The sequence below is a fragment of the Scyliorhinus torazame genome, chromosome 3 (genome assembly GCF_047496885.1).
Source record: "Scyliorhinus torazame isolate Kashiwa2021f chromosome 3, sScyTor2.1, whole genome shotgun sequence".
Classification (NCBI taxonomy): domain Eukaryota; kingdom Metazoa; phylum Chordata; class Chondrichthyes; order Carcharhiniformes; family Scyliorhinidae; genus Scyliorhinus; species Scyliorhinus torazame.
Genome location: NC_092709.1, coordinates 65035341 through 65062652, shown reverse-complemented (window position 1 = coordinate 65062652; position 27312 = coordinate 65035341). Strand labels below are relative to the sequence as shown.

The 27312-nt window shown below is 45.3% G+C and overlaps 1 protein-coding gene across 1 annotated transcript in view; it reads right to left on the bottom strand.

Annotated features, from left to right (window-relative positions):
- LOC140408496 (protein regulator of cytokinesis 1) overlaps positions 1-27312 on the bottom strand; it is a 60634-nt gene that overhangs the window by 634 nt on the left and 32688 nt on the right. Inside the window, exons 5-13 of the mRNA XM_072495760.1 lie at positions 22940-23110; positions 22658-22798; positions 19620-19767; positions 17988-18124; positions 15917-16012; positions 15683-15823; positions 15362-15451; positions 12654-12737; positions 10056-10175 (exon numbers count right to left, since the gene is read on the bottom strand). Coding sequence (XP_072351861.1) covers positions 10056-10175; positions 12654-12737; positions 15362-15451; positions 15683-15823; positions 15917-16012; positions 17988-18124; positions 19620-19767; positions 22658-22798; positions 22940-23110 — 1128 coding nt within the window. The remainder of the gene's footprint in view (positions 1-10055; positions 10176-12653; positions 12738-15361; positions 15452-15682; positions 15824-15916; positions 16013-17987; positions 18125-19619; positions 19768-22657; positions 22799-22939; positions 23111-27312) is intronic.

The window sequence follows — 27312 nt, the reverse complement described above, 5'->3', positions numbered from 1 at the left end:
ATGTGCATCTAAACAATTACCTGCAATGGTGGATTAAACACAAATGCTAACTACCAAAACCTACTTAAAAACACAATTTCTGGTCAACTTTAAAGACATTTCGGCCATGTTTGATAACATTCTTATCCATCATTATTGAAAATATCAATATATAAAACAAAATTGTACAGTATTTCTTTAAATTTAGAATACCCAATTGTTTCCAATTAAGGGGCAATTTAGCGTGTTCAATCCACCTACCCTGCACATCGGTGTGTTGTGGGGGGCGAAACTCACACAAACACTGGGAGAATGTGCAAACTCCACACGGACTGTGACCCAGGGCCGGGATCGAACCTGGGACCTCGAAAATTGTACAGTATTAATGGTCAAAGAGTCATTCATTAGTATTGATGGCTATAATGAGGAGTCATATTGGACATTCTGAATTCTCCCTCAGTGTACCCGAACAGGAGCTGGAGTGTGGCAACTAAGGGCTTTTCACAGCAACTTCATTGCAGTGTTAATGTAAGCTTACTTGTGACACTAATAAAGATTACTACAACAAGACTAATAGCCAAGAACCAGCGATATTTCATGAAGAACTTGTTACCCTACTCCAATGACCATTAAAATTTCCTTCTTTTGGTCTATTGCATTGCATCTAGAAAAGACAAGGCAAGTTAAGTTAAACAAGGCTCGTTTTGGAGGAAGTGCACAAGAATTTGCCCATAAACAGCTAGGTGCATTGGCACCAGGAGGGAGAAGTAGGGTCAATCTTCATCTGACCGCACCAGAGGAAACAAAACCAGCCATGTAAAATGGATGCCATTGGCTAATCAAAATGGGCAGGCACAAGCTAGTTGTAAAGGAGGAGATTATTGGACAGGACCAGTTAGGCTGAAAAACTGCAACACTGAATTGCCTCCTTTAGGTAGCTCATTTTGGAGGGGCGGTTGCAGCATTGGGAAGTCTGCAAGGACAGTTTAAAAGCAAACAACATTTTTTGCCAGGGATGGGGAGGGTTCGAGTTCAGAGATGGTATATAAAGCAGGACACAAACAGGAAGCGTTCAAATAGTGATTTGGTAGTACCGAGTGTTGCTGAAAAACAGCATGTTGCCCAAAACTTTGTTTGTGCATTCAACAGGAATACCAAATGTGAAAGGAACAACAATTTAGGGAAGTGGTCACATGTCAAGAGCATGCAGGCATGATTTAGTCAGTCTAAGAAACAGGCAGGTTGTGCAAGAGTCCAGCATCAACCTGGTTTGTTAATTGATTTTCCATTTAATACTGATGATGGACGATGGGGAGGACAATGAGTGCCAGAAACAACAGAGAGTAACAGTGCTGGCCAGTTTGAGAAGCTGTGGAGGAGAAGCTCACAATAAACGAGTGGGAGAAACAATGTGATGTCGTAGGAAAACAGCAAGTTCATTGGCTGGTAAATAACTGTTAATTTACATTACCTATCCCAATTTACTTTAAGTTAGAGGTAAAAAGGGGAAATAGTTTACAGGTTAGAAAGACCAAAACCAACTGAAATTTAAATTAAGAAATTAAATAACGAATTAAATAAAATTGAGATGCAGGGCCAGGTGGTGTTGTACCTACATGATGTGGGAGCTGGTGGACCCCATTGTGGTTCCTAGTAAACACATCTGTAGCAAGTGTTGGTTGCTTGAGGAACTTCAGCTCAGAGTTGATGCTCTGGTGTCTGAGCTTCAGATGCTGCGACACATCAGGGGGTGTGTTGCCTGAATGCTGTGTTTCAAGAGGCAGTCACACCCCGTAGGTCAAGTATCAGCAAATGTGGAGAAGACTGCGTGCCAAAGGTGGTAGTATGTACGTTCCCCATCCGGAAACCATGGTTTAATTGGGACATTGACTCCGACTCCCTCCTGAAGGCCAAGTTTGATCATTCAAGACAGGCGACCCGGACCTATAAGAGAAATCCAGGTACAACGTCCGCAAAGCCATCAGGGATGCCAAGAACAATATCAGACCAAGCCAAGTCAGAGACTAAAGCCACGGACTCTCGTCGGTTGCGGCAAGGCTTGAACAACATAACAGTCGATCAAAGCGAAACAGTAGAATCTCCAGCAGCAACACACCCTTCCCTGATGAACACAATGCATTCTATGCTCGGTCTGAGCAGGAAACCATCAAACCACTGTCAACTGCCCCAGCAGACTCTGACAAACCTATACCCACCACCACAGCTTCAGTCAGATCAGCTTTCCTGAAAGTGAACGCTCCAAAAGAGACGGGTCCTGATGGGGGTCCCTGGTCATGCACTCAGATCCTGCATGGACCTGCAGGCAGATGTGTTCGCGGACATCTTCAACCTCTCCCTACTCCGTTCCGAGATCCTCACCTGCTTCAAGAAGACACCATCATACCGGTGCCAAAGAAGAACCAGGCTATGTGCCTCAATGACTACTGTCCAGTGGCCTTGACCTATATCATTATGAAGTGCTTCGAGGGGTTGGTCATGAGGCACACCAATTCCATACTCCCAGAATGCCTAGATCCACTGCAATTCACACACCGGCACAAGCGGAACACAGCAGACGCCATCTCCCTGGCCCTACACACATCCCTGGAGCATCTCGACAACAAGGACTCTTGCACATTGACACTAGCTTAGCTGGGGTTATGGTTTTGAAGGTGAAGCTGTAGTCAAAGCTCCAAAACCGAAGACTTGACTCCTCATTCTGCAACTGGATCCACGGCTTTCTGACCCATAGACCACAATCAGCAATGATAAAAAACACCTCCACGATAGTACTCAATACCAGGGCCCCGCAAGGCTGCGTACTTAGTCCCATACTAGGCACACATGCGAGTCGCATAAAGTTGGAGGGGCATCTAAAGAGGAGGCAGGGTGCACAGAGTTTCACTATGTGGATGACCTGCTCCTCAATGTCTTGAACCCACAGAACAGTCTGAAAGCAATCATGCAGCTCCTGGAAGAGTTCGGAGCCTTCTCGTGGTACAAACTCAACCTCGGCAAGAGCAAGGCTTTCCCAGTGAACCCGAACCGGGGAGGGACTACCATTCAAAACTAGCCCAAAACAAATTCCGCTGCCTGGGGATCCAGATAGCCGATGACTGGATACGTCTCCACAAGTGGAATCTGACCAGTCTGGCGGGCCTACAGAGATGGGATGCAGTTCCGCTCTCTCTGGAGGGGAGTGTGTAGCCAATCAAAATGAACATACTGCCGAGGTTCCTCTTACTGTTCAGATCCACACTGATCTTCACCCCAAGGCCTTCTCCATAACATAGACAAATGATCATGCTGTTTGTGTGTGTGTGTGTGTGTGTGTGTGTGTGTGTGTGTGTGGAATAAGAACCCAAGTATCCCCAAATAGACACTACACATGAGGAAAATTATAGGCGGTCTGGCCCTGCTGAATCAACAATACTACCACTGGGCAGCTATGGCAGAGAGAGTGAGAGGATGGATACGTGAACCCAATATGGAATGGGTGAGGTTGGAAGAGTCTTCCTGCAAGGGAACGACCCTCGCCACAGCAGTGCTCTCTCCCCCCCCCTGACAAAATATACCCTGCCCAGTAGTGGTAGCCACACTAAAGACATGAAACCAGATGAGGCAGCATTTTTGTTTAACCGCAATGTCCCCCATGGCCTCCATCTGCGGAAACCACAAATTCCCACCAGCCATGCTCGACACCACCTTTAAAAAGGACGGTTAGTCGCTAACAGTCAGGGACTAGCGACCTTGGGCGAACTGATGGAAGGCATGGAACTGCTGACAGTATAGGAACTCATACCTCCAAAATCAAACACTTTCTCTGCAAGGAAACGGCAAGGTACCCCAAGAGACACACTATTAGAGTAACTGATAAACATGGGCAGTAAGGGGGGGGGGGGGGGGGGGGGGGGGGGGGGGGGGGGGAAAAAGAGAGAGAAATTTATGGGATCATCTATGGACAGTTACTGGATAGGGAAGACGACCACTGGATGAAGTCAGACAAAAATGGGTTGGGGACTCTTGAGCGAAGCACTGAACTGGGCCAGCTCCACCTCCTCCTGCACAAGGCTCAGCCTCATAGTTTAAAGTGGTACACACTGCACCGAACCAGAACCCAAATGAACAGGTCTTTCTTGGGAGGAGAAATGCGAACGGTGCCAGGGAGGCCTGACCAACCATATGTTCTGGGCTTGCCCCAGACTTGTAGGGTCCTGGATAGCCTTCTTTAAGGCGATGTTCAAGGTTGTTGGGGTGAGGGTGTCTGGCAGTGGCAATCTTCGGGGTATCTGAACAGCCAGAGCTACATATGGGGAAGGGGGCCGACACCCTTGCTTTTGCTTCCTTAATTGCATGTTGGAGAATACTGCTCGGTTGGCGATCAGCAGCACCACCCATAGCTGCAGACTAGCTGGCAGAATTTTTCCACTTGGAGAAGAGGGTCACCATTGGGTACACTGTCCGAGGGTCAGACGAGGGGTTCCACAAAGCATGGGGGCCATATGTCGGGGAGAGCAGACAAGAATGCATATAATGAGGTGGTACAAAGGGGGGGGGGGGGGGCGGGAGGAAAGAGGAGATTAGGAAGGAACCCAAGGGAGCCACAGAGAGAAACATGGTGGGAGGGGAGGAGAGGAGGAAGCCCCCCCCGCCCCCCCCCACATACCCAAAAGGCCAACAACAAAAGCCACAGAAAAGAGGGGAGCTCAGCAGGACACCCTGGGCAGAAGAGGGGGCTACCAACGAGGGAACGGGGAGAATGCACGTTAAGAAATATGTATGTAAATAAGAAACTGTACAACATGTAAATACCAGACACCATCCGTGAAAAGTAGCATTCAGTAAAATTGAAAAACGCAAATTAAAACCTAAAACTGTTCACTATTTTGAAATGCAAAGATAACACTAGGCTTCAGTGTTAATCTTCACTGGTCTCCTCCAACCCTCAATAAATGCGAGGAGCATCTGTTCTACTGTCTCTGCCACATGCTTACCAGGCCAAATCCCCTCTGCCCTAAGTTGGCATATTTTTTAGTGTCTCATCTTCACTCATGCCCTTCAGCTTATCTGGTCCATATGAGCCACTTCCTGTTCCCTCAAACCAATTCCCAAACTGACCATCCACCATTCCCACCCTGGTTCCAATATTTTTATATTTTAAAAATAGTTTTATTGAGGCATTTATATAAACAGTAACAAAGAACAAACAGGATCATAATGAATAACTAACTAATCAACACCCCAACCCCCCGCCCCCCCCGTCCTTCTCATCCTGCCTTCCCCATTTTAACCCCTTTATCCCCCCAACCCCTCCCTCTGCTGACACCTCAATCCTTCTTGAAGAAGTCGATGAATGGCTTCCATCTCTGTACCAACTCATCGACCGACCCTCTCAAGACAAACTTTATTTTTTTTCCCAACCTCAGGGACTCCGCTAGGTTGCTCACCCACACTCCTGATTTGGGGGGCTCTAGGTCCCTCCACCCAAACAAAACCGCCTCATCAGGGAGGGAAAGGACAGGACATCGGCCTCTCTCGCCCCCTGGAATCCTGGGTCTTCTGACACTCCGAATATCGCTACCTCTGGACTACCTTCACCCCCAACAACTTGGACAACGTACCCCCCCCCCCCCCCCCCCCCCCAAACACAGTATATACCTGGGTTGTCACAGATCAGTGCTCTTACCAAGGCACCTTCCAACCTCAGATGTGGCTGCCACTGCCCCCATACCCGCAGTGCCACCACCACCACTGGGCTTGTGGAGTATCTGGCCGGCGAGAATGGCAGAGGCGCCTCTGCCAATGCCCCCAAACTCGTTCCCCTATAATAGGCCACCTCCACCGCCCCCACTATCCATTTCCTAACCATGGCTATATTAGTAGCCCAATAATAATTCATTATATTCAACACCTTCTTAACCTGCGCAGTTTACCCCATCCAAACAAAACCCCAAAATTAAAGTGATAACCTTCTGAAAAAATGATTTTGGAATGAAGATTGGGAGATTCTGAAAAACAAACAAGAGCCTCGGTAGCATTGTCAATTTCACCGTTTGCCCCAGCCCCGCCAGCGACAGCACATTCCACCTTTTAAAATCTCACTTTATCTGCTCCACCAACCGAGCCAGGTTCAGTTTGTGCAACTGCATCCATCCCCACACCACCTGCCGCTATATCTAAAGCTCCCCCCCCCCCCCCCACCCACCACCTTGGAACAGTAGCTCACCCAACCTCCTCTCCTGTCCCCTGGCCTCGATTGGAACACCTCAATCGTCCCTGGCCTCGATTGGAACACCTCACTCTTCCCCTTATTCAGCTTGTATCGCCAAACACCTCCAGGATATTCATTATTCCATTGAGTCAGAGATATACAGCATCAGGTCTTCTGCATATACAAAACCCATGTGCTCAACTCCCCTCCCCCTCCTTCCACACCCCACAATCCCTCCTCCAACTCCTTTTTCTTTTAAAAATAAATTTAGAGTACCCAATTCATTTTTTCCAATTAAGGGGCAATTTAGAGTGGCCAATCCACCTACCCTGCACATCTTTGGGTTGTGGGGGTGAAACCCACGCAAACACAGGAGAATGTGACAGTGACCCAGATCCGGAATCAAACCTGGAACCCCGGCACAGTGAGGCAGCAGGGCTAATCCACTGCGCCACCGTGCTGCCCCCTCTCCCAACTCCTCGATGCTCAAAGCGCAATTGCCAGTTGCTCTATTTCCAAGGCAAAAAGCAATGGAGAGAGTGGGCACCCTGCCTTGTCCCACGATGTAACCAGAGCTCACCCGATTCATTTGCACGCTCGCTGCCGGCGCCTTGTACAATAGTTGGACTCAGTCCACAAACCCCTGTCCGAACCCAAACCGGCCTAACACTTGCTCCTACTCCACCCGAATGAAAGCCTTCTCTGCATCCATTGCCACTGCCACCTCTATGTTCTGTCCTCTGGGGACATCATTATCACATTCAATAATCTCCTAACATTCGTCAACAATTGCCTCCTCTTTATAAACCCCGTCTGTTCTTCCCCCATCACCCTTGGCACACAGTGCTCGATACACAAGGCTAGGATCGTCACCAGCAACTTTGCGTCCACATTTAATAACAATATTGGGTAGTAGGACCCACTCTGCTCTGGATCTTTATCTTTCTTCAATATTAGGGATATGGACGCCTGCGATAATGTAGAGGGGAGCTTCCCTTTTTCCCCTCACCTCATTATATGCCCTCATCAGCAGACGCCCCAGGTCCATCCCCCCAAACTTATAAAATTCCACAGGGAACCCATCCAGGCCCAGGGCCTTCCCTGCCTGCATTGCCCCCATATTCTCCATCACCTCCACCAGTCCAATGGCTGCCCCAAGCCCCTCCGCCAATTTCTCCTCCATCTCGTTCAAGAAGTCCACCAGTTGCTCAGTTGACCACTGCGCAGGCAGGACAGGCCCTCTACCCATTGCCACCTTGACCTGTGGTGCACAAAAGATTCTCTTCCTCCAACTGCTCCCTTCTTTTTTGCCTCACTTCTGGTCCGCGGATTCATCCACCAACCACACCAGAAGAGTTCAGCTTTCTCCTGTAATCCCTGCACCTTTTTTCACCAAAACATCCACTCTACATGCAGGGAAAAGGTCCAAAAAACCATCTCAAGTAGGAGCTGCCAAATGTGCAACCACTCACTCCATGGCCACCACAAAAGGATCCACAAAAATCCTCCTCAAAATGATGGGGCCTAGCAAATCAGTGCAAAAGGCTAAAAAGGCATTTGTTACAGAGGTGCCAAGTGGATGATCCATCTGCGCTTCCTCTGGTGGTCCCCAGCATCATAGATGCCAGTCTTCAGCCAATTCTATTCACTCCAGCCTCTTCTTCATGTGAAGGCACTGGATGTTGCCAAGGCTATGGGCCCCAGACAATATTCCAGCTATAATCCTGAAGACCTGTGCTCGAGAACCTGTCGCACCCATAGCCAAGCTGTTCCCGTGCAGCTGCAACACTGGCATCTATCCAACAATGTTGAAAATTGCCCAGTATGTCCTGTATACAAAAAAGGAAAAGTCTGATGCAGCAAATTACCAGTCCATCCATCTACTCTCAATCAAGCAGTAGAATGGGCCACCGGTGCTATCAAGCAGCACTTGCTTAGCGATAACCTGCTCACTAATGTGCATTTTGGGATCTGCCAGGGCCATTCAACTACTGATCCCATTTCAGCCTTGGTTCAAACATGAGCAAAAGAGCCAAATGACAGATGAGAGGAGACTGCCTGCCCTTGACATAAGGGCCATATTTGACCAAGCGTGGCATCAAGAAGTTCTAGCAAAACTGGAGTCAATGGGAATTAGGGGATGGAACTCTCCACTGGTTGAACTCATTCCTGACACAAAAGAGGATGGTTGTTGGAGGTCAGTCATCTCAGCTCCTGGACATCACTCGGAAGTGTAATACGCCCAAACATTTGCAGCTGCTTCAATTACCTTTGTTCCATCATGTGGTCAAAAGTGGGGATGTCCATTGATGTGAACAAAACAACTCTCCAGACACTGAAGTAGTCCATCATATGGACAAAAGTGGGGATGTCCATTGATGTGAACAATGCTCTTCACAACTCTCCAGACACTGAAGTAGTCCATGTCCAAATGCAACAAGACCTGGACATTACCCAGGCCTGGGCTGACAAGTAATATTCAGGTCACACAAATGCCAGGCAATGACTCCAACGAGAGAATCTACCATTTTGCATTAGCATTTAATGGCATTACCCACACCCAATTCCCCCACTAACATCCTGGGAGTTACCATTGAACTAGCTATATAATTACTGCAGCTACAAGAGCAGGTCAGAGGAACAACACCTCTCAAGTCCCCAAAGCCTGTCCACCATCTACAAGGCACAAGTCAGTGTGATGGAATATTCTACACTTGCCTGGATAAGTGCAGCTCCAACAACACCCGAGCAGTTTGACAGTATCCAGGACAAAGCAGCCTGCTTGATCCACAAACACACACTCCTTCCACCATTGACACAGTAGCAGCCATGTGTACCATCTACAAGATGGTACTGTAGGAACTCACCAAGGCTCCTTTGACAGCACCTTCCAAACAGATGACCAATACTATCTAGAAGGACAGATGCACCTTCACTTGCACGTTCCCCTCCAAGTCACTCACCATCCCGACCTGGAACTAGATCGCTGTTCCTTCACGTCTCTGCCTCAGAATCCTGGAACTACTTCCTACTAGCAGTGTAGGTACATCCGTGGACCACAGCAGTTTGGAGGCAACTCATCACCACCTTCTCCAGGTGGCACGGTAGCACAATGGTTAACACTACTGCTTCACAGCGCCAGGGTCACTCGTTCGATTCCCGCTTGTGTCACTGTCTCCACACGTCACTGTCTGCACGTTCTCCGTGTCAGCATGGGTTTCCTACCACAAGTTCCGAAAGACGTGCTCATTAGGTGAATTGGACATTCTGAATTCTCCGTCAGTATATTAGAACAGGCGCCGGAGTGTGGCGACCATGGGATTTTCACAGTAACTTCATTGCAGTGTTAACGTAAGCCTACTTATGACAATGATAAAGATTATTAAATGCTGGTCTAGCCAGAAAAACACATCCCTTGAATGAATGAAATGTATTTGTAATTCTACCAACTTCATGCAAGATTTGAACCATTGTCTGCACAGTATTAGCCTGGGCCTCTGGATTTCTAGTCCACTAATATTACCATGATGTCATCTTTCCTAGCTTTGGAATTCCTTCCCCAAATTGGAGTACCTCTTTCTTCCTTCAAGATGCTCCTGAAAACTTTATTATCCAACCTTTGGACATCTATCCTAATACTTTGAGACTTCATCATTTTGCTTCACAATGCTCTCCTTGAAATGACTCAAATACATATTACAAACCATTCATATTGGAAGGTGGAACAAGTGGAAGAAAACAATTACGGATTTGAAAGATTAATACTTTGCAGTTAATTCTATGATGCTAAAAAAGAAAGCCATCAGTTAAAAAAGCAGTAGTTAAATTCAATTCAAGGGTAGAGGATAAAAAATGTAGACCTTACTGTAAATTCTGTATAGCTTACAGCATGGCACCTGAATTCATCGGGCTGCTGACTTACAGTAGAAACTGATGACACAATTGTATCTTTTTCTTGCAGAGGTGTTTTTTGTAGCACATTAGTCTAATGAAGAAAAAAATAAGTTAAATCTATCTGAAAAAGAATTGCTATATACTTTGGAAAGTTACAGTTGGAAGCTGCCAAAATAGGCTAGTGAATGACAGACTCAATCATGCTTAGAAAATTCCATGAAGGCATGTGCAAGAGATCAAATGTAAGAAAGAAATGAAAGCAACTTTTCCTTCAATTTATTTATTTTATGCAGGCACTAGATACTGGAAAAATAGTAAGTGTAACTCCACTGAAGAAAGACAAATCATGAAACTATAGGCCAGTTAATCTCACATTTACCACTGGGAAAACACTAAAAAGCTATGATGTTAGAGCATGACCATGGAAAATCTGAAATGCAATCAAGCAGAGTAACATGGCTTTGTTAAACAGAAATCATCTTTGACCAATTTAGTTTGAGGAATTAACATGCATGTGAATAATGGAAAAATCTGTAGGAGTTGTGCATTTTGATGTCACAAAGGTTACTACACCAAGTATTTATAGTATAGAGGCAATATGAGCATGGATAAAGGATTGGTTAGCAACAGGAAGCCTAGTGCAGGGATGAATGGGCCATTTTCAGATTGGCAAAACTAGTAGGATGCTACAGGAATCAGTACTGGGGCTTGAAGTAATTCAATTTATCACTTGGATGAAGGGACTGAATGCATGATAGTTAGATGGCTAAGTTTATAAAAAAGGTTTTCGGATGACAAAGCGGAAAGTAAGCTACAAGCTGTCAAAGAGGATGCAAAGAGTTTGCAAAAGGGACACAGATAGGTTAAGCAAGTGGGCAAAAAAATGTCAGATTCAGTATAATGGCAGGAAGAATAAAAAGCAGGCTATTATTCAAATGGAAAGATCGCAGAACAGCGATCTGAGTGTTCTGATACATGAATCAAAGTTGGTATCCATACAAGTGATTAGGAATGGGAATGGAATATAAAGAGGAAATTTTGCTACAGTTGGATAGGGCATTGACAAGACCACATCTGGAGTGGTGTTTTGGTCTCCAATGATTGGAGGCAATTCAGAGAAGGTTCACGGTTTAGGAGAGGGGGGGGGGGGGGGGGGGGGGTGATCCTATTGAAACATTCAAGCCCCTCAGGATCTAGAGGAGATTTCCCTTTATGGGAGACGCTAGAACAATTCAGAAGTCTCCTTTAAGGCAGACATGTTTATGAGATGGAGATGATAATTTTTTTTCATGAGGGCCTGTCTGTGAAATATGCTTCCCCACAGAGCAGTGGAGGTTAGATATTTACTAGCTTTGGTAAGACTTAGATAGAACCTTGATTGACAAGAAACTTTGATTGACGAGTGTAAAGTAATATATGGCTATATAGCAAAGTAGAGTTGAGACCACAATCAATCAACTGTGATCTTATCAAATGGGAGAGGAGGCTCAAGGGGCTTATTGGCCTGCTGCTAATTTGTATGATGTCCACAAATTCCAGAAGTTTGCATGATGGTCAGGTGAAGTGGTTAAAGGTGGGATATTATTACGGGCATAGACCGGTTATACCAGAACGGTGCAGAATATTAGTTAGGGTACTGCACAGAGTTCTGGTCATTGTCCCATAGGGCAGGGAGAGGAGGAGGAGAGGGAAGAGATTTGAAGTAGTTGCCTGAAATGGAATATTGACTGCATTAAAAAAAAAAAGATGGGGGGGGGGGAAGAAAAAGAGAAGACTTAATAGAAGTGTATAAAATTGGAGGACCAAGATAAAGTGGATAAGGAACAATTCCCTTTGCAGAGCAGTCATTAGCCAGGGGCCTTGGATTTAATGTAATGGCAGAGGGATTAGAGGGGAATTGGAGAAGTATGCTTTCACCAAGGAGGAAGATGGGTGTTTTGGACATGGATGGTGGAGGCAGAAACTCTACTTGCATGTAAAAATGCTTGATATGCACCGAAATACTGTAACCTGCAGAGTCAATGAGTGGGAGGGTGGCTATCGTGGTTGGCAGAGACCATGGGCTGCTATTTTTTTGAGCTGTAAATTTTCTATATTCCACGTTAAAGGATTAAGGTCGAGCATAAAGATTGAAGGCAAAATTTGGAGTGCAACTCAGCAAGTATAGGACAAAGTTTTCCCTTTCTTGTATTAGAAGGATTTGGAATCAAACCCTCTAGCTCATGATGCAAATCCACAATACAAGTCTTGCTGGTCCATCTTCAAAGTCCCCCAAGCACAATGATTCTCATAAGGGCTTCAGACATGTTTGGAAGAAGGGCAATAAGCCAAAATAGGGGGATTGAAGCAAAATGTTCAGAATTGCGTATAAATTTAAATTACAGGGACATTAGTGAGCTCATTTCAAAATGTTCTGAATCTCAAAGATTAAGATTTTTGGGGGTAAAGCCCTCAGTTTGGAAAGATTTTTTTTTAGTTGTGCATGCTTGGATTGACAAGTTTAGAGAATTTTGTACATAGTCTTCAAAACAGATGTGCATAATCAATACTGTTGTTACACAAGACTGACCTTCTGAGCTGCAAGAGGTGGCTTTCTTGCTCGCTTACAAGTGCTTCCACCACTATTCGATGTGAAATTTGAGCTCCCATTTAACTATAAGAGAATGTTAAAAATCAGACATTTCTAGAAGTGACAAGAAGTTCGCAAGGTAGATTATCTTGGAATCTCTCCATTAGCTCAATCATGCCAGACCAGGCTTTCCAGCAGTTTAAAAAAAAAAAAATTCTGATTTCCAGCATCTGCAGTATAGGCTGAGTATCCCTTACTTGAAAAGCTCTGAAATTCACACTCAGTGTTCCGAGCACTGTGTCCCGTTCCTGGGCTGAACACACGTGCATTTGTGTATCCTTCCAATTGACGGCATGAGTTTGTTGTACCGAAAGAGTTGAACCTGGTGCCTCATTCTCTGTCGAGAGGGAAGCCACCCACTCTGTCAGACACCCCGCCGACTGGTGACTCAGAGCAGTATCAGAGGGTCTTTGTCGCTTTGTATTCAAAAACTCAAACAATTCCGGAATCCGAGACACTCTCAGCCCTGAGTATTTCAAATAAGGGATATTCAACCTGTATTTTGCTTTTGCATTTGTTATCTCCTGGGAGTGATAATGTTATTCCATTTGGATCTAGCTGAATAGAAAGCAAGACATCCATTTTATGTAGTGCTTTTCAAAATTGTAGAACACCTCAAAGCTCATTATAGCCAATGAAGTATTTAGTCACTGTTGTAATAAATGCTGCAGCCGGGGACCGGTTTAGCTCTTGACTGGACAGCTGGTTCATGATGCAGTGAGAGGCCAACAGCGCTGCTTCACATTCCCATACTAGCTGAGGTAATTCAAATTCATTGCTCCGCCTTCTCAACCTTGCCCTTCGCCGAGATGTGGCGACCCTCTGGTCTCCTCCTCAAAGGGGAAAGCAGCCCATGTCCATCTGGGACTATGGGGATTTACTTTCTTAAATGCTGTAGCCCATTTTCAAGCAGCAAACTCAGCAATGTGAAAATGGTCCCACAATTTATTTGCAATGTTGATTTGAGGGATAAATATTGACAAGGACACCAGAGATAACTCCCACATTTTTCTCCAAAATAGTAATTGAACCCTTCAAGTGCAGAGGGTAGATGGGGTTTTTGGTCTAACTGCAGTGCAGCAGTGGGTGGCCCGGATACACATCCATTTACCTCTCGTCTTCAAAGAGGAAACTGTTGGCATGCTCAATACCAGTGCTCATTTGCAATAGATGCCCCTTTTGGTTACTTGAGGCTTCAGTAATTTGCTGCTGTAAGCAGAAAAAAAATACACTTTTGCAAGAAGTATCCCAAGACTAAATTCTAATGCAGAAGCAAATACGTTGCAAATTCTTGCAGCTCACTCTTCATGGACAATTTTCATAAAATATTAAGATGTACTCACTTGTTCTGAAACAAAGATAATTTAAGGCCATTCCGAGCCTGCTCTGCCAGTCAACATGATCATGGCCGATCACTAGCACTTTCCCCCCCATACTCCTAGTCACCGTTAGAGTGTAGAAATCCATTTCCTCCTTAAATATAGTAAGAAGTCTCACAACACCAGGCTAAAGTCCAACAGGTTTATTTGGAATCTCAAGCTTTCAGATCGTAGCTCCTTCATCAGGCGAGTGAAGGAGCTACTCTCCGAAAGCTCGTGATTCCAAATAAACGTGTTGGGACTTTAACCTGGTGTTGGTGTTGTAAGACTTCTTACTGTGCCCACCCCAGTCCAACACCAGCATCTCCACATTCTTAAATATATTCAGTGATTTGGCCTCCACAGCATTCTGGGTAGAGAATTCTCTAGGTTCAGCACCCAAAGTACAGAAATCTATCCTTATCACAGTCCTAAACTGCCTACCCTGCATCCTGAGATGACGACCTTTTGGTCTGGACCCTCCAGCCAGAGGAAGCAACATCCCTGCATCCAGTCTGTCCAGATGAAAACGTTTAAAAGTTTCAATTAGATCGCCTCTCATTCTAAAATCCAGTGAATACAGGCCCAGTCGACTGAATCTCACCTCATGACAGTCCTGCCATTGCCATCCCAGGAATCAATCTGCTGAACCTTTGTTGCATTGCCTCAATGTAAGAATGTCCTTTCTTAGATAAGTGGACCAAAACAGCAAACAATACTCCAGGTGTGGTCTCAACAAAGGCCTTGTACAGCTAAAGGCATGTTTGTTCCTGTATCCAAGCCCTCTTGCAATGAAAGCCAACATACTAGCTGCCTTCCTAACGGCTTGCTGTACCTGCATGCTTGCTTTCAGTGACTGTACTAGGACACCCAGGTCCCTTTGTACATCATTTCCCAATCCAATTAATTTTCTGCTATTCTGAAGTGGACACCTTTACACATTGGTCATGCATTTGTCAGATCATTAACTGGTCTAAATCACCCTGAAGCCACTTAAAGTTTCTGGTGTAAGCTTTCTTTAAAAAGAAAATCAAGATCTTCTTGCCACGAATGTACTACATTCACTTTGCATAATTAAAAGCAAGCAAACAAAAGCTATGTGTTATTAGCTAGAGTTTGCTGGGGTGGCTTTTGATGTCAAAAGAAAAAAAAAAAAGTTAAAAAATGTTTAGTCTCAATGATTTCACACACACGCTATATTAAAGTACTGTTGAAATAGAAATTAAAAGTTAGAAGTCAGTATTATCCTTCAAAATCAGAAGAGCATGTAAAAATTCATTAATGACTTACTTTTCTGATTTTGCTCTGTGGTGTACTAGGTGCACCCAATGCTCGTTTTAAAGGAGTTTTAAAGCCAATCCCATCTTCCTTCTTTACACACTGGAAATAAAATCACAGGATTTAAGACTTTCACTAACACGTACCACAAAAACACTACCAGTCTGTACATATTAATTTCTACTATATTTTAAAATACAAAGACTTAAATTTAACCAACATGACAATGATCTGTAAATCCAACAGGAATGGTTAGTTGGGGTAGAGATTACCAAACCAGTAATAATATGGGAAGGAGTTTTGTAATTCAAAATTGAACATCTAATAACATACTCGTTTCTCTTGAACTTTCTTGAATCTATGTTGCTCCCATTGATTAGCAAAATAAGTGGTAAACCTTTGGCCATAAATCAGAAAGGGACAGCCTTGCTCAGTTTCCCACGTTGCCATGTACAACTTAATTTCTTCTTCCAGCTGAAGAGGAAACACAAGTCAGGTTGATGGTCTTTTTACCTTAAAAAAATGACATTATAAACAAGGACATAGCCACCAGAATGAGCAACTTGCCTTTGGTATTTTCTTCTGCAGCAGACAGCGTTCCTTCTCCTCCTTCAGTAGAGTTCCACCTCTATTAGAGAATCTGTTTGGGTCTGAAGCCTTCTTCTACATAAAGTTAGATAGAATTGTATCTACTTTTAGTTTTACAATATTAAAATACATTGAGTTTGCACGTTCTCCCTGTGTCTGTGTGGGTCTCACCCCCACCACCCAAAGATGTGCCTGGTAGATGAATTGGCCATGCTCATTTGCAAAAAAAAAAAAAAAAGAATTGGGATACTCATTTATTTAAACAAAATACATAATAACAGATGGCATTTGGAATTGTACCTCGATTAGAATCTACTAAAGATTCATACTAGATTTGCTATTCAGGTCAAGAACATTGTACAAGTTTCCAATTTTGTGCAATTGCCATAAATTGCAGCCATTTTGTAAATTATCCCTCCTCCCCCTCAGCTGCGAAGAAAAACCCATCGTATTCCTTGATATTCAAAATGATCAACTTGAGGGGCGGCATGTGGCACAGTGGTTAGCACTGGGACTGCGGTGCTGAGGACTATGGTTCGAATCCCGGCCCTGGGTCACTGTCCATGTGGAGTTTGCACATTCTCTCCACGTCTGTGTGGGTTTCACCCCCACAACCCAGACATGCAGGTTAGGCGGATTGGCCATGCTAAATTGCCCCTTAATTGGAGAACCAATAATTGGGTACTCTAAATTTATAAAGAAAGAAAAATGAACAACTTGTACAGCTAAAAAAAAAATAAATAAAAAAAAAAATGGGGTTATCACAAAAAAAAAAGCACTTTAAAATCACTTGGCAATTCACCAACTGTAAGGAATCCATTTAAGTTATGGAGAATCACTTAAATAAACAGTACGGTTCATGTTTAGGATACAAGGAGTTCCTTAGCAATAAGATAAAAAAAGTGTTAAACAAAAAGGTACCTAGTGGGATTCTAGTGCACAAAACAAACTTCAAAGACCTTGCAAATGGGAAAAGTTAGTGGCAGTTGAATAGTCATTGGACCAGATGAGTGGCAATCGAGTTAGATGGAAGTTTCCACTTCCCAGGCAATTGTCATGCAAACTTTACTTGGGTACTTCTGGAGGGGTTGCCCAGTGCAACACCACCCCACTCCCCCACCCCTGAAGTTACAGTCTATTATTTACCAAAGGTGTTAGTTTTGGATTGGTGCTCTCCTAGCATGATTTTTTTTTAAAAAAAAGTGTCAAAGATGACGGAGTGCCAATGAACATAGGAACAATATGCCATTCAACCAGTCAAGCCTGTTCCACCATTCAATACATATGGCTGATATGGACACTTTTACCCACACTATTCCCACAACTGTTCTGTGTTATTGTCATAAGAAATCTATCAATCTCTGCCTTAAAATTACACAGGACTTGTTTATACAGCCCTCTGGGAAGAGAATTCAAAAGATTCACAACCATCGAAAGAAAATTCTTCTCATTTTGGTCCTAGTGGTTTCACCCTGGTTCCAGTGTCCCCAACCATGGGAAATATCTTGCCTGCATTATTCTGTCTATTCCTTTAAGTATTTTCAGGCTTCAATGAGATCTCTTTAAATACTGGCCCAGTTTGCCCAATCTCCTTTCATAAGACACTCATCATCCCCAGAACATTGTTGCACTCCAGGCAACAATATTCTTAGAGACAAAAATGTGACTGACTGATATCCTAATTTTAAAAAAACAGGCAGAATTGAACTCCAAAATTTGGTGAATTCTTAGGTCAAAAATTCTCAAAGGAGCGTAATTTTATTTTTCCGCTGTTACAATGAAGAATCCCCGTGCAGTGACAAACCTGTTCTGGCAATACACATTATTCCAGTTTTGCAGTAAGTTACTTCCTAACCTGATGACCAAACTAAAACGTAATGGAAAACAAAATTTCACCTGTTTATCGTGCAAACCTAGCACCCCAAAATTACATGTCAGCAGTAAAAGTGCCCGTAGATATTCAGAGCTATACGTGGTGTGCAAGTGATAGCCAGCGAAATAACAATAACTGTTAGATGCAAAGATAAAAGTTAACCAAGAATTACAGTACCTCCAGTTCCAGGTACACCTTCCACCAATGTTCCCATTTTTCAACATTAACAAACAATTCTTGGCACTTTTGGTAATGAAGGGTAATCTTTACCAACTCCTCATCATGCACTTTCAGCAATTCTTCCGTGAAATTTTCTGCACATGAATTACATTCAACATTAACAATTGCAAAGATATTTAACCTCCTGTTAAGATTATATTTACAGGCATACATAGCTTCTAGCCTTCTACCAATGGTGCCCTACAGATAAAACAAAAATACATGCAGCAACTCCTGACCACTCACTCCTTGGTTTCCCATCATTCCAAATGAGGGGGTTTTACAATCAATACCGCCCCCAACTGCAAGTGTAGCCTCTAAAGATCAATTTTGAACTGTGCCCTACTGCTTCAAATTGTCCCATTATGTGGTTCGCTTCAAAACCAGAAAACAGCTGATCACAGTGCTGTATCAATAGCAATATGATACCATAACATATTTTGAAGCCTTTGCCCTCAGCTTACATTGGAGAATTGGTCATCTGTCAAGAAGTAGAGAGACATTAAATAGGACATTCAAGTTGGCAGGCTGTAACCAGCAGAATGCCACAAGGAGTGGAGCCTCCAGCTACTAAATCTACAGGCGGAACGGCAGCACAGTAGTTAGCACTATTGCTTCACAGCGCCAGGGACCCGGGTTAGATTCACGGCTTGGGTCACTGCCTGTGCGTTCTCCCAATGTCTACGTGGGTTTCCTTCCACAAGTCCCGAAAGACGCGCTGGTTAGGTGAATTGGACATTCTGAATTCTCCCTCGGTGTACCCAAACAGGCGCAATAGTGTGGCGACTAGGGGATTTTCACAGTAACTTCATTGCAGTGTCAATGTAAGCCTACTTGTGACACTAATAAAAGATAATATTATTTGTGTAATTATCACACGAACACAATATTATTTGTGTAATTATCAAAGTAGAATGTATCCAAGTTTGTTGATTTGAAGCTAGGTGGGATGCAATGAGTGTAGAACTGAAGCAGCAAATAGATTTGTACAGGTACAGATAAGAGTGGGAAACTGGGTAGATGATGGGAGTATATTGTGGAATTAATTGCATTTTAAATTCCCCAGCTGCTGTGGTGAGATTGGATTATTAGCTGACTGCTGGTCCACTAATCCAGTAATTTAACCAGTATTCCTTTAAGAACCAGTGGTTAGTACCTCTCTTCTGCTCCACCCATTCAACCCTAGAATCAGCACCTGGGTCAGGTTTGGACAGACAGCTAAAGAGTTAATTATTTTTCACAATATCTAGAAGAGAGAGCCTTGCATTAAGCTATTGTTCTCACAGCTAATGACGTTTAAATTGGTCTTCAGTATCAGTTGGGATTCACCCCTACTAGAGTTGTTTTCAAACTGCCCAAAACGAATTTCACACCAGATATATTGGTGCAGTGAAGGACCACTCCAATCTGTACTCGTCTAACAGAGAGAGTCAGGAGCACTGTATACATAAAAATATAAACAAAGGGTGGCAAGTTTTTGAATGTCTGAAAATTAGAAATTAACCTCCATTGTGAAGTTGAAAATACAATGCAGACATAAGTAGATGGTGTGGACAATTAACTACTAAAAACAATTGAGGAATAATGTACCATCTGACAGAAAAGTAAATTCTTCTCTTTGTTCCTGGCTGTAGAAACATTTATCCCAATATGCGTTTAGTTCTTGTCTGGTGCGAGTGATGATTTGTTTGATATTTTTGGTCTGCATTTGTTGAAGTTGCTCAAGCTGCAGTTGTAACTAACAAAAAAAAAAGTTGAGGGATCACAAACCAACATCAGGATATGCTCACTCAAAAGTTAAAAAGTAGAGTTCATTTGGGATCATCTTTTCGTCACTTCCATGACATCACCTTATCCTGTAGTCCCCTTAGTGGGACGCGAGGAAAGCCCAGATCCTGCCTCCGGACAAAATCCCGCACTAGTCAGTACGTAACCCATTCCCCCTCTGGCAACTCAGACACCTCCTCTAGCTCCTCCCAAGCTTGGGAAACCCTCCTCAATGAAGAGATCTCCAAATCTCTCAATCCCTGCCTGCTGCCACATCCTGAAGCCCCCGTCCAACCTCCCCGGAGCGAACCGGTGATTGTCACAGATCGGTGCCCCCTCAAGTCCCATTTGCTGCCTCCATTGCCCCCACACTCTCAGGGCTGCCACTACCACTGGGCTTGTAGAGTACCAAGCCGGCGAGAACAGCAGAGGTGCCGTTAACAAAGCCCTCAGACTCGTGCCCTTGCACTCCACTCGCTCCCACACCTCCCCTCCATCCACTTCCTAACCATCGATCTATTAGCCGCCCAGTAATAATTAGTAAAGTTCAGAGGGGCCGACCCCCCTCCCCGCACCCCCGCTCAAGTAGGACCTTCTTCACCCACGGGGCTTTCCCGGCCCCCATAAACCAGAGATCGCCGCATTCATATTCCTAAAAAATGCCGTAGGGATGAAAATTGGAAGACACTAAACATGAACAGCAATCTCGGGAGGAGTGTCATTTTCACAGTCTGCACCCACCCTGCCCAAATTTAATTTGTGAAGCTGACCCCAGTCTCTTAGCACTTAAATACCCAGGTACCTAAAACTCCCTCCCACCACCTCGAAAGGCATCGCCCTCAATCTCCTCTCCTGCCCCCTTGCCTGGATCGCAAAAAAACTCACCTTTTGCCCATATTCAGCTTGTAACCCGAGAACCGGCCAATTCCTCCAATATCCCCATATTTCCTACAATCTTCCCCAACAGGTCAGTTATGTAAAGGAGCAGATGGTCCGCATATCCCCCGCTAAATGTTCGATGCTCGCAGCGCCATTGCCAAAGTGGGGAGAGAGTGGACACCCAGGTCTCGTTCCCCGACACATGCTAAAATATTCCAATTGAACCTAGTTTGTCCTTACACTTGCCACCGGTGCCCGATATAGCAACCGGACCCAATCCATAAATCTCTGCCCAAACCTTCCCATGATCTCCCAGATATTTCCACTCCACCCGATCAAAGGCCTTTTCTGCATTCATGGCCACCACCACCACCACCACCTCGGCCTCGCGCCCTTCCGCAGGCATCATTATTACATTTAGGAGCCACCTAATGTTGGATGTCTGATCCTCCTCCATTACCCACGGAACACAACTTATACAACCTAGCTCTCTCACCACCTTCCATTTCCTCAGCTGGTGCGCCAGCATCATGCTAGCTTTCCCCCCATATTCATAAACCGCCCCCCACACCCTCCTCAGCTGTCCCACCGCCTATCAGTCTGTCCAACTCGCCTGCTCAGCCTTCTCCTTATGGGCCTGAATTGAGATGAACCCCCCCCCCCCCACGATAACCACCTTCAGTGCCTCCCAAACCACTCCCACCGAAACCTCACCCATATCATTGATCCTTGTATATCCTCGAATGGCCTCCCTCACACGCCTCCTCCTCCACTAGCAGCCCCACATCCAACCTCCATTGCGGGCGCTGGGCCTTTTCTTTGCTAACTTGCAAGTCCACCCAGTGCGGGCGTGGTCTGACACCACTATTGTTGGATATTTAGTATCTACCACCTCAACCAGCAAAGTCTTATCCATATATCCATAACAAAAAAAGTCTATGCGGGAATACATCTTATGCACATGGTAGTAGAACAAGTATTCCTTACTCCTCGGCGTCCAAATCAAAACAAAGACAAAAGTAAAACAACAAACAAACTCCTCCCAGGTCCGAACACAAAGATCCATCCAAGATCCGAACACAAAGATCCACCCCTCATCCCTTAACAAAGAACTGTAAATCAGCCTAATCCCAAAAGAAACCCAAACACCAAAAACCCAAAGTTTTTCAAAGTACAATACATGCACTCCAGTTCTCCTCCATCAAAGTTCAAAGTCCTCCTTCTCCTGCCAGTACATTCTCCTTCATGAAGTCCACTGCCTCCTCCGCCGAGACAGGAGCACCCGGCCCCCATAGGCTAGGGCCAATTGTAGAGGAGGTACTAAGGAGGGTGAACGTGACCTCAGCTAATAGTGTTTCATGCACACTTCAAAGGCTAGAATGAGCCTTTTTTTTTTAAGATGAGGTGGAAGATAGATTTGTTCAGTGTTTGAGGGCGACAGCACACCATGTGTACACATTCTGGTTGTGCTCAAAGTTGGTGGGTGTCTAGAGGTTCTTTTTTGATATCATGGCAGTAATCCTGAACATGGGGTTGGAGCCATGCCCACCGGTTGAGATTGTTGGGTCTAGGATGTACGGTGCTCCAGTCGGGGGCAGGGTCAGATGCTCTCGTCTTTGCCTCGCTTTTGGTAAGGAGGCGGATCCTCTAGTGGAAGTTGACTACGCTGCCAAGCGCCTCAGCATGGTTGGGTGACCTGATGAAATTTTTGTACCTCAAGAAGGTCATTTTTAGGTTTTACCGTAGGTGGTGGCCGTTTGGTAAAGAGTCGGTGGGAGGAGAGGTTAGTTTATATTGTTATGGAGGGGGCGGGGGGGTGGAAGAGGGAGGGTAAAAGATAATTGCTATCTTTATGTGTTATGCAACTTTGTAAAAAAAATTGTTTACGTTTCAATAAAATTATTTCTAAAACAAACATCTGCTGTACTATCCATGCACAGGTGAAAATTAACCAAGTGCATGGTGCAGGATTCAATACCAACCGCTGTATTGACTTGATGTATGGAACCTGTTGCACACATGTTCTGCTTCTCCAAAGGGATTTGTAAAGTGTTCCACAGAGAACAGATATGCTTTTGAAGGGACTCTTGTGTAGCCACTAATTCCTGCTTTTTCACCTTTAACTGAAAGAAAATGAAGTGAGATTACAAAATGTGGAAAGATTACAAAAGGTGAAGTGAACATTTTAGTCAACAATTTTGGGTGTGTGTATATACAAATTTAGTATGCAAATATAACATCTGGAAAAGTATTGGAGAGCTAACCTGGTGACGAAGCACCTCCAGTGATTTAATATTTTCATCGGAGAGGAAAAAGAGATTCTCCTCCTCAAGGACTGCATCCTTTTCAAATGTGGTATCAGGGACATGATCAATTTCGGTCATGAGCTTTGTGATATCATTCCGGAGTCCAAGGAAAGTATCTAAACGACGCTCCTGTTGATAGCAATCAAAAATGATTCTGGTGTATCGTAACCAAAACTGGTCCAGAAGGTGCACAAAATCTAAACCCGCGTCAATTTGAAACCTGTGGCTATGATGAAGAGTTACTATTGTGGCTCCACTCATCAAGATTGAGGCACAAGCCAGATCAATATACGAATGTTAACTGTTAAACACTGATTTTAAAAAAGCTTGCAAAGGACACAAGTACACCACTGAAGTTGTTAGAAAAATTAGGAGAAAGAGTATGACCAAGAGTAAGGTGGACTCAAAATGGTTGGCATAGTAGATATTAGCTAAAGCTGAAGGGCCTGTACAAGACAGGATAAATAGTCCAATTTATGTGAAACCAGTGGATAGGACGAGTTAACGAAAGGGTAGTGCAGGTGTAAATGGGGGCAAAAACCATCCAAAAGCAAAAGAAAAACACAGAAGTTGAAAATGTCGAGACCAGAAGGCTGAAAAGTGCTCAATTGAAAAAAGTACAGTACTGTTTTAAGCTTCATGGGACCTTGCAGGAAATAGAGTGGGGCAGAGAATTAAAAAGGCTAGTCAGCTGAAAGCTTGGGGTTACAATTAAGGACTGAACAGAGGTGTTCCACAAACGCAGTCACCAAATCTGAACTGGTGATTCCCCCTTGCCCATTTAAGCTTAAGAATACTTTTATGAAAATATTTTTATTGATATTTAAGATAACAGTAAACAAGGAAACGAGAAGAAAAAAAAACAAAAAAACAAAAAAAAAAAAAAAAAAAAAAAAACTGGGTTTCACACAAAGGATCGTACAATATTGGTTTGAACAGCCAGCCTTGAGCCCCTCCTTGTTACCATTGTCGTGACTGGGGCTCCTAATGGATAGTATTTTTTTTTTTTTTTTATAAATATAAATGTTTTTATTCTCCATTTTCCTTCAAAATTTACACCCCACCCACAGACAGTAAACGGTAACAAATAAAAAATCAATCCCCTTAACAACAACAACAATCCCATCCTCCCACCACCCCAAGCAACAGCCCATCTGTCCATATATGCATCCAATAAAACAAATTTTCCCACGGTGGAAACAAAAAACAGAAAAAGAAAAGGGAGTCCGGGACCACCCATGGTCACCATTAACCTATAGAGTCTTCCCCCCCCCCATTCAACGCCATCCAACCTCAAAGAGTACCGTACATGATACCCAAGAGCTGTAAACACCCCCCCCCCCCCCCCCTCTCCAACACCTCCAGTCCACTGCCTCTTGTAAAACTCCTCCCTCCAACCTCTGTTCCTTCCCCCTAACCTTCCACCCCGGCTACACCACTCGGATCCGGTCTGCCAGGCTCTGCTGGCCGCACCTCACTCCCATTCACTGGCCAGCTTGAACCGGCCAGCGTGGAGGCCCCCACCCGGGTCCCTTTCCCGGCCCTAGGAAGGCCCAGAAATCCCCTTTTAGCACACAAACCCCGCATATCCACCTACACCCCAAAGAGCCGTCATTTCGAGTGAAAGTCCCATCACTTCCCTTGTCCAAATATATACAACATTGGCTCCTTTAGCCCATACACCCGCACGCAGTGAAACAAAGAAAATACAGTCATGAGGTTACATCAGCACATGGCCATTTCTCAATTCTGCCACAGTCCTTCTGCCTTGGCAAACTCCTCCGCTGCTTCCGCCGTTCCAAAATAAAAGTCCTTGAGCTTGTAAGTCACCCTCAGCTTTGCTGGATATACAATGCCGCACTGCACCTTGTTAATGTGCAGTGCCCTCTTCACCCGGTTGAAGGCAGCTCGCCTCCTCGACCGTAAAGTCCTGGTATACACGTATACCAGCTCCAGCCCACTGCACCACCCACTTCTGCTTGGCCCAGCACAGGACCTTCGCCTTCACACTGTACCTACAGAAGCACAGAGTACTACCCTTGGGAGCTCACTCACCTTTGGTACAGGCCTCCACAACCGATGAGCCTGATCCAGTTCATAGCGGGAGGGATCCTCCCCCTCCCCCAATAGTTTTGCCAGGATCGCGGCAATATACTCAGTCGGCCTCGGTCCTTCAACTCCTTCGGGCAGCCCCACAATCCTCAAATTCTGTCGCCTGGATCTGTTATCCAGGTCTTCCATTTTTCCTTGCAGATCCTTGTTAATCTCCATCACCTTCCACATCTCCTTCCCCATCGAGGCAAGTTGATCACCATGCTGCAATAATGTCTCCTCCACTTCCTTCAGCGCCTCCCCTTGCTCCCGCTCCTCCGCCACTGCGCTCGCCACCGCCGTAGTAACCGGGGAAATCGCCTCCTCCACCAGCACATTCAAAACCGCCCTCATCTCCTTCCTCATTGTCTCCATGTATTTTGTAAACTGCCTTTCGAATTCCGCAGCCATCACCGTAGTTATTTCTTCAGCCGTAAGCAATGCGGCCTCCCCTGGTGCTCCAGCCTCCATTTTCCTTGGTGACCTTTCCACCCCGACGGACCTTCAGCTGTTTTTTTTACGTCCGTTTTTGCTCACCCTCGACATTTTTCTTTACTGTGCCTCCTCTGTGCCTTCTCCCTGCTTTTGCTGTCACCGTGGACCCTAGAAACGGGCTTTAAGCCCCGAAAATGCAGTCCCCAAATTGGAGCCCTCCATTGTGCGGCTGCCTCCCGCCCGCCGTCACCGGAAGTCCACGCTGGATAGTATTTACATCTGTACAACAATGTAAGGCGGTAGGCGATTCGGACCCTCTTATTTAGAATTTGATTTTTTCCAGCCTCAGGAATTTGGCCAGGTCTGCGAGTCATTCAGAGGCCAGGGTGATACTGTCAACTTCCATCCTAGCAGAAGTCTCCGCCTGGCGATCAAGGAGGCGAAGGCCTCTTTTCCTGTCCAGAGCTCTGGCTACTCGGATACCCTGAAGACTGCCACGGACAGGCACAGATCCATTTTGACCCCCACCACCTAGTGTCCATACCTGCCAGTGCAAACTTGTGGTTACTGCAGGTCGGCCGGCCGGCCCCCCCCCCCCCCCCCCCCCCACACACACACACCCACCCCACGACGGACATCTTGCTCAGTTCAAAATGGTGTCTAAACTGTTTCCACATGGCCGCTACCACCAGAACATAGACAGCACGTTATTTTGATCATCTGTACCCTTCCAAGGAGCAAAAGAGGGAGCGAGTCCCATCTTTGCAGGTCCGCCTTCACCTCCTCCACCAGTGAAACCTCCAGGTGTGGGCCCCTTGGATCCCCAGAAACTTGGTTTGGGTTATTTTCAACTGCTAGTTCCTGCAGCTCCATTCGTCCCTCTCGGTTTACCGGGAAGAGTTTGCTCTTACCAGGTTGGGTTTGTAACCCGAGAAGGTGCCGAACTCGGAGTCTGGTTATCATTCCCATGCTGACTAGGGAGGTCGACACGTCGCGGAGCGGGTCATTTGCGTGGAGTGGAACTCTGTGCTCTCTGCCTCCTCTTCGGATGTCTGTCCACCAATCCACCAAAGGGAAATAGTCAGCGGCTCACAGCAGTGTGAACAGGAGAGAGGATAGCGGGCACTCCGGCTCGTTCTCCTGTGCAGCCGAAAGTATTCAGAGCTGGTGGTGTTTGTCCGTAAGCTCGCCATCACCCATGTGGTGAATCCCTCGGAACCAAAACTGTGCAAGCACCTCCATGACGTACCTCCAGTCTAATTGATTAAAGGCTTTTTCAGGTCTAAGGAAATTATCACCACTGGCATCCCTCTCCCCGGATGGTGTCTGATGTTCGCTGTTAGTGGTCTTCCTTTCACAAACCTGGTCAGATCTTCCATGATCACATCTGGCAGGCAGCTCAGTTGCCTCACCAGAGCTTTGCCAGGATTTCCTCATCAGGAGAGAGATGGGTCTGTACGATCCACACAGGTATTTTGTCCTTTTTGAGGATCAATGAAATGGAGGCCTGGGCAGCAGGGCCCCCTTAAGATAGAGAGTCATTGAACATCTCCCGCAGGTGCGGGGCCAGTACTGCTGAGATTTTTTGTAAAAGTCTGCTAGTAATTCATCCAGTCCAGTGCTTTCCCCGATTGCATGGAGTTGATGCACTCCACATGATTTTGCCCAGCCCTCGGGGTGTTTCCAGCGACTATTTTTTGTCTTCCCCCAGTGCTGGCATGTCCAGCCAACTGAGGAACTGTTCCATCCCCCAGACCTCCTCCGGAGGCTCGCAGGATAGCCCGCTAAAAATTTGTGAAGGCGTT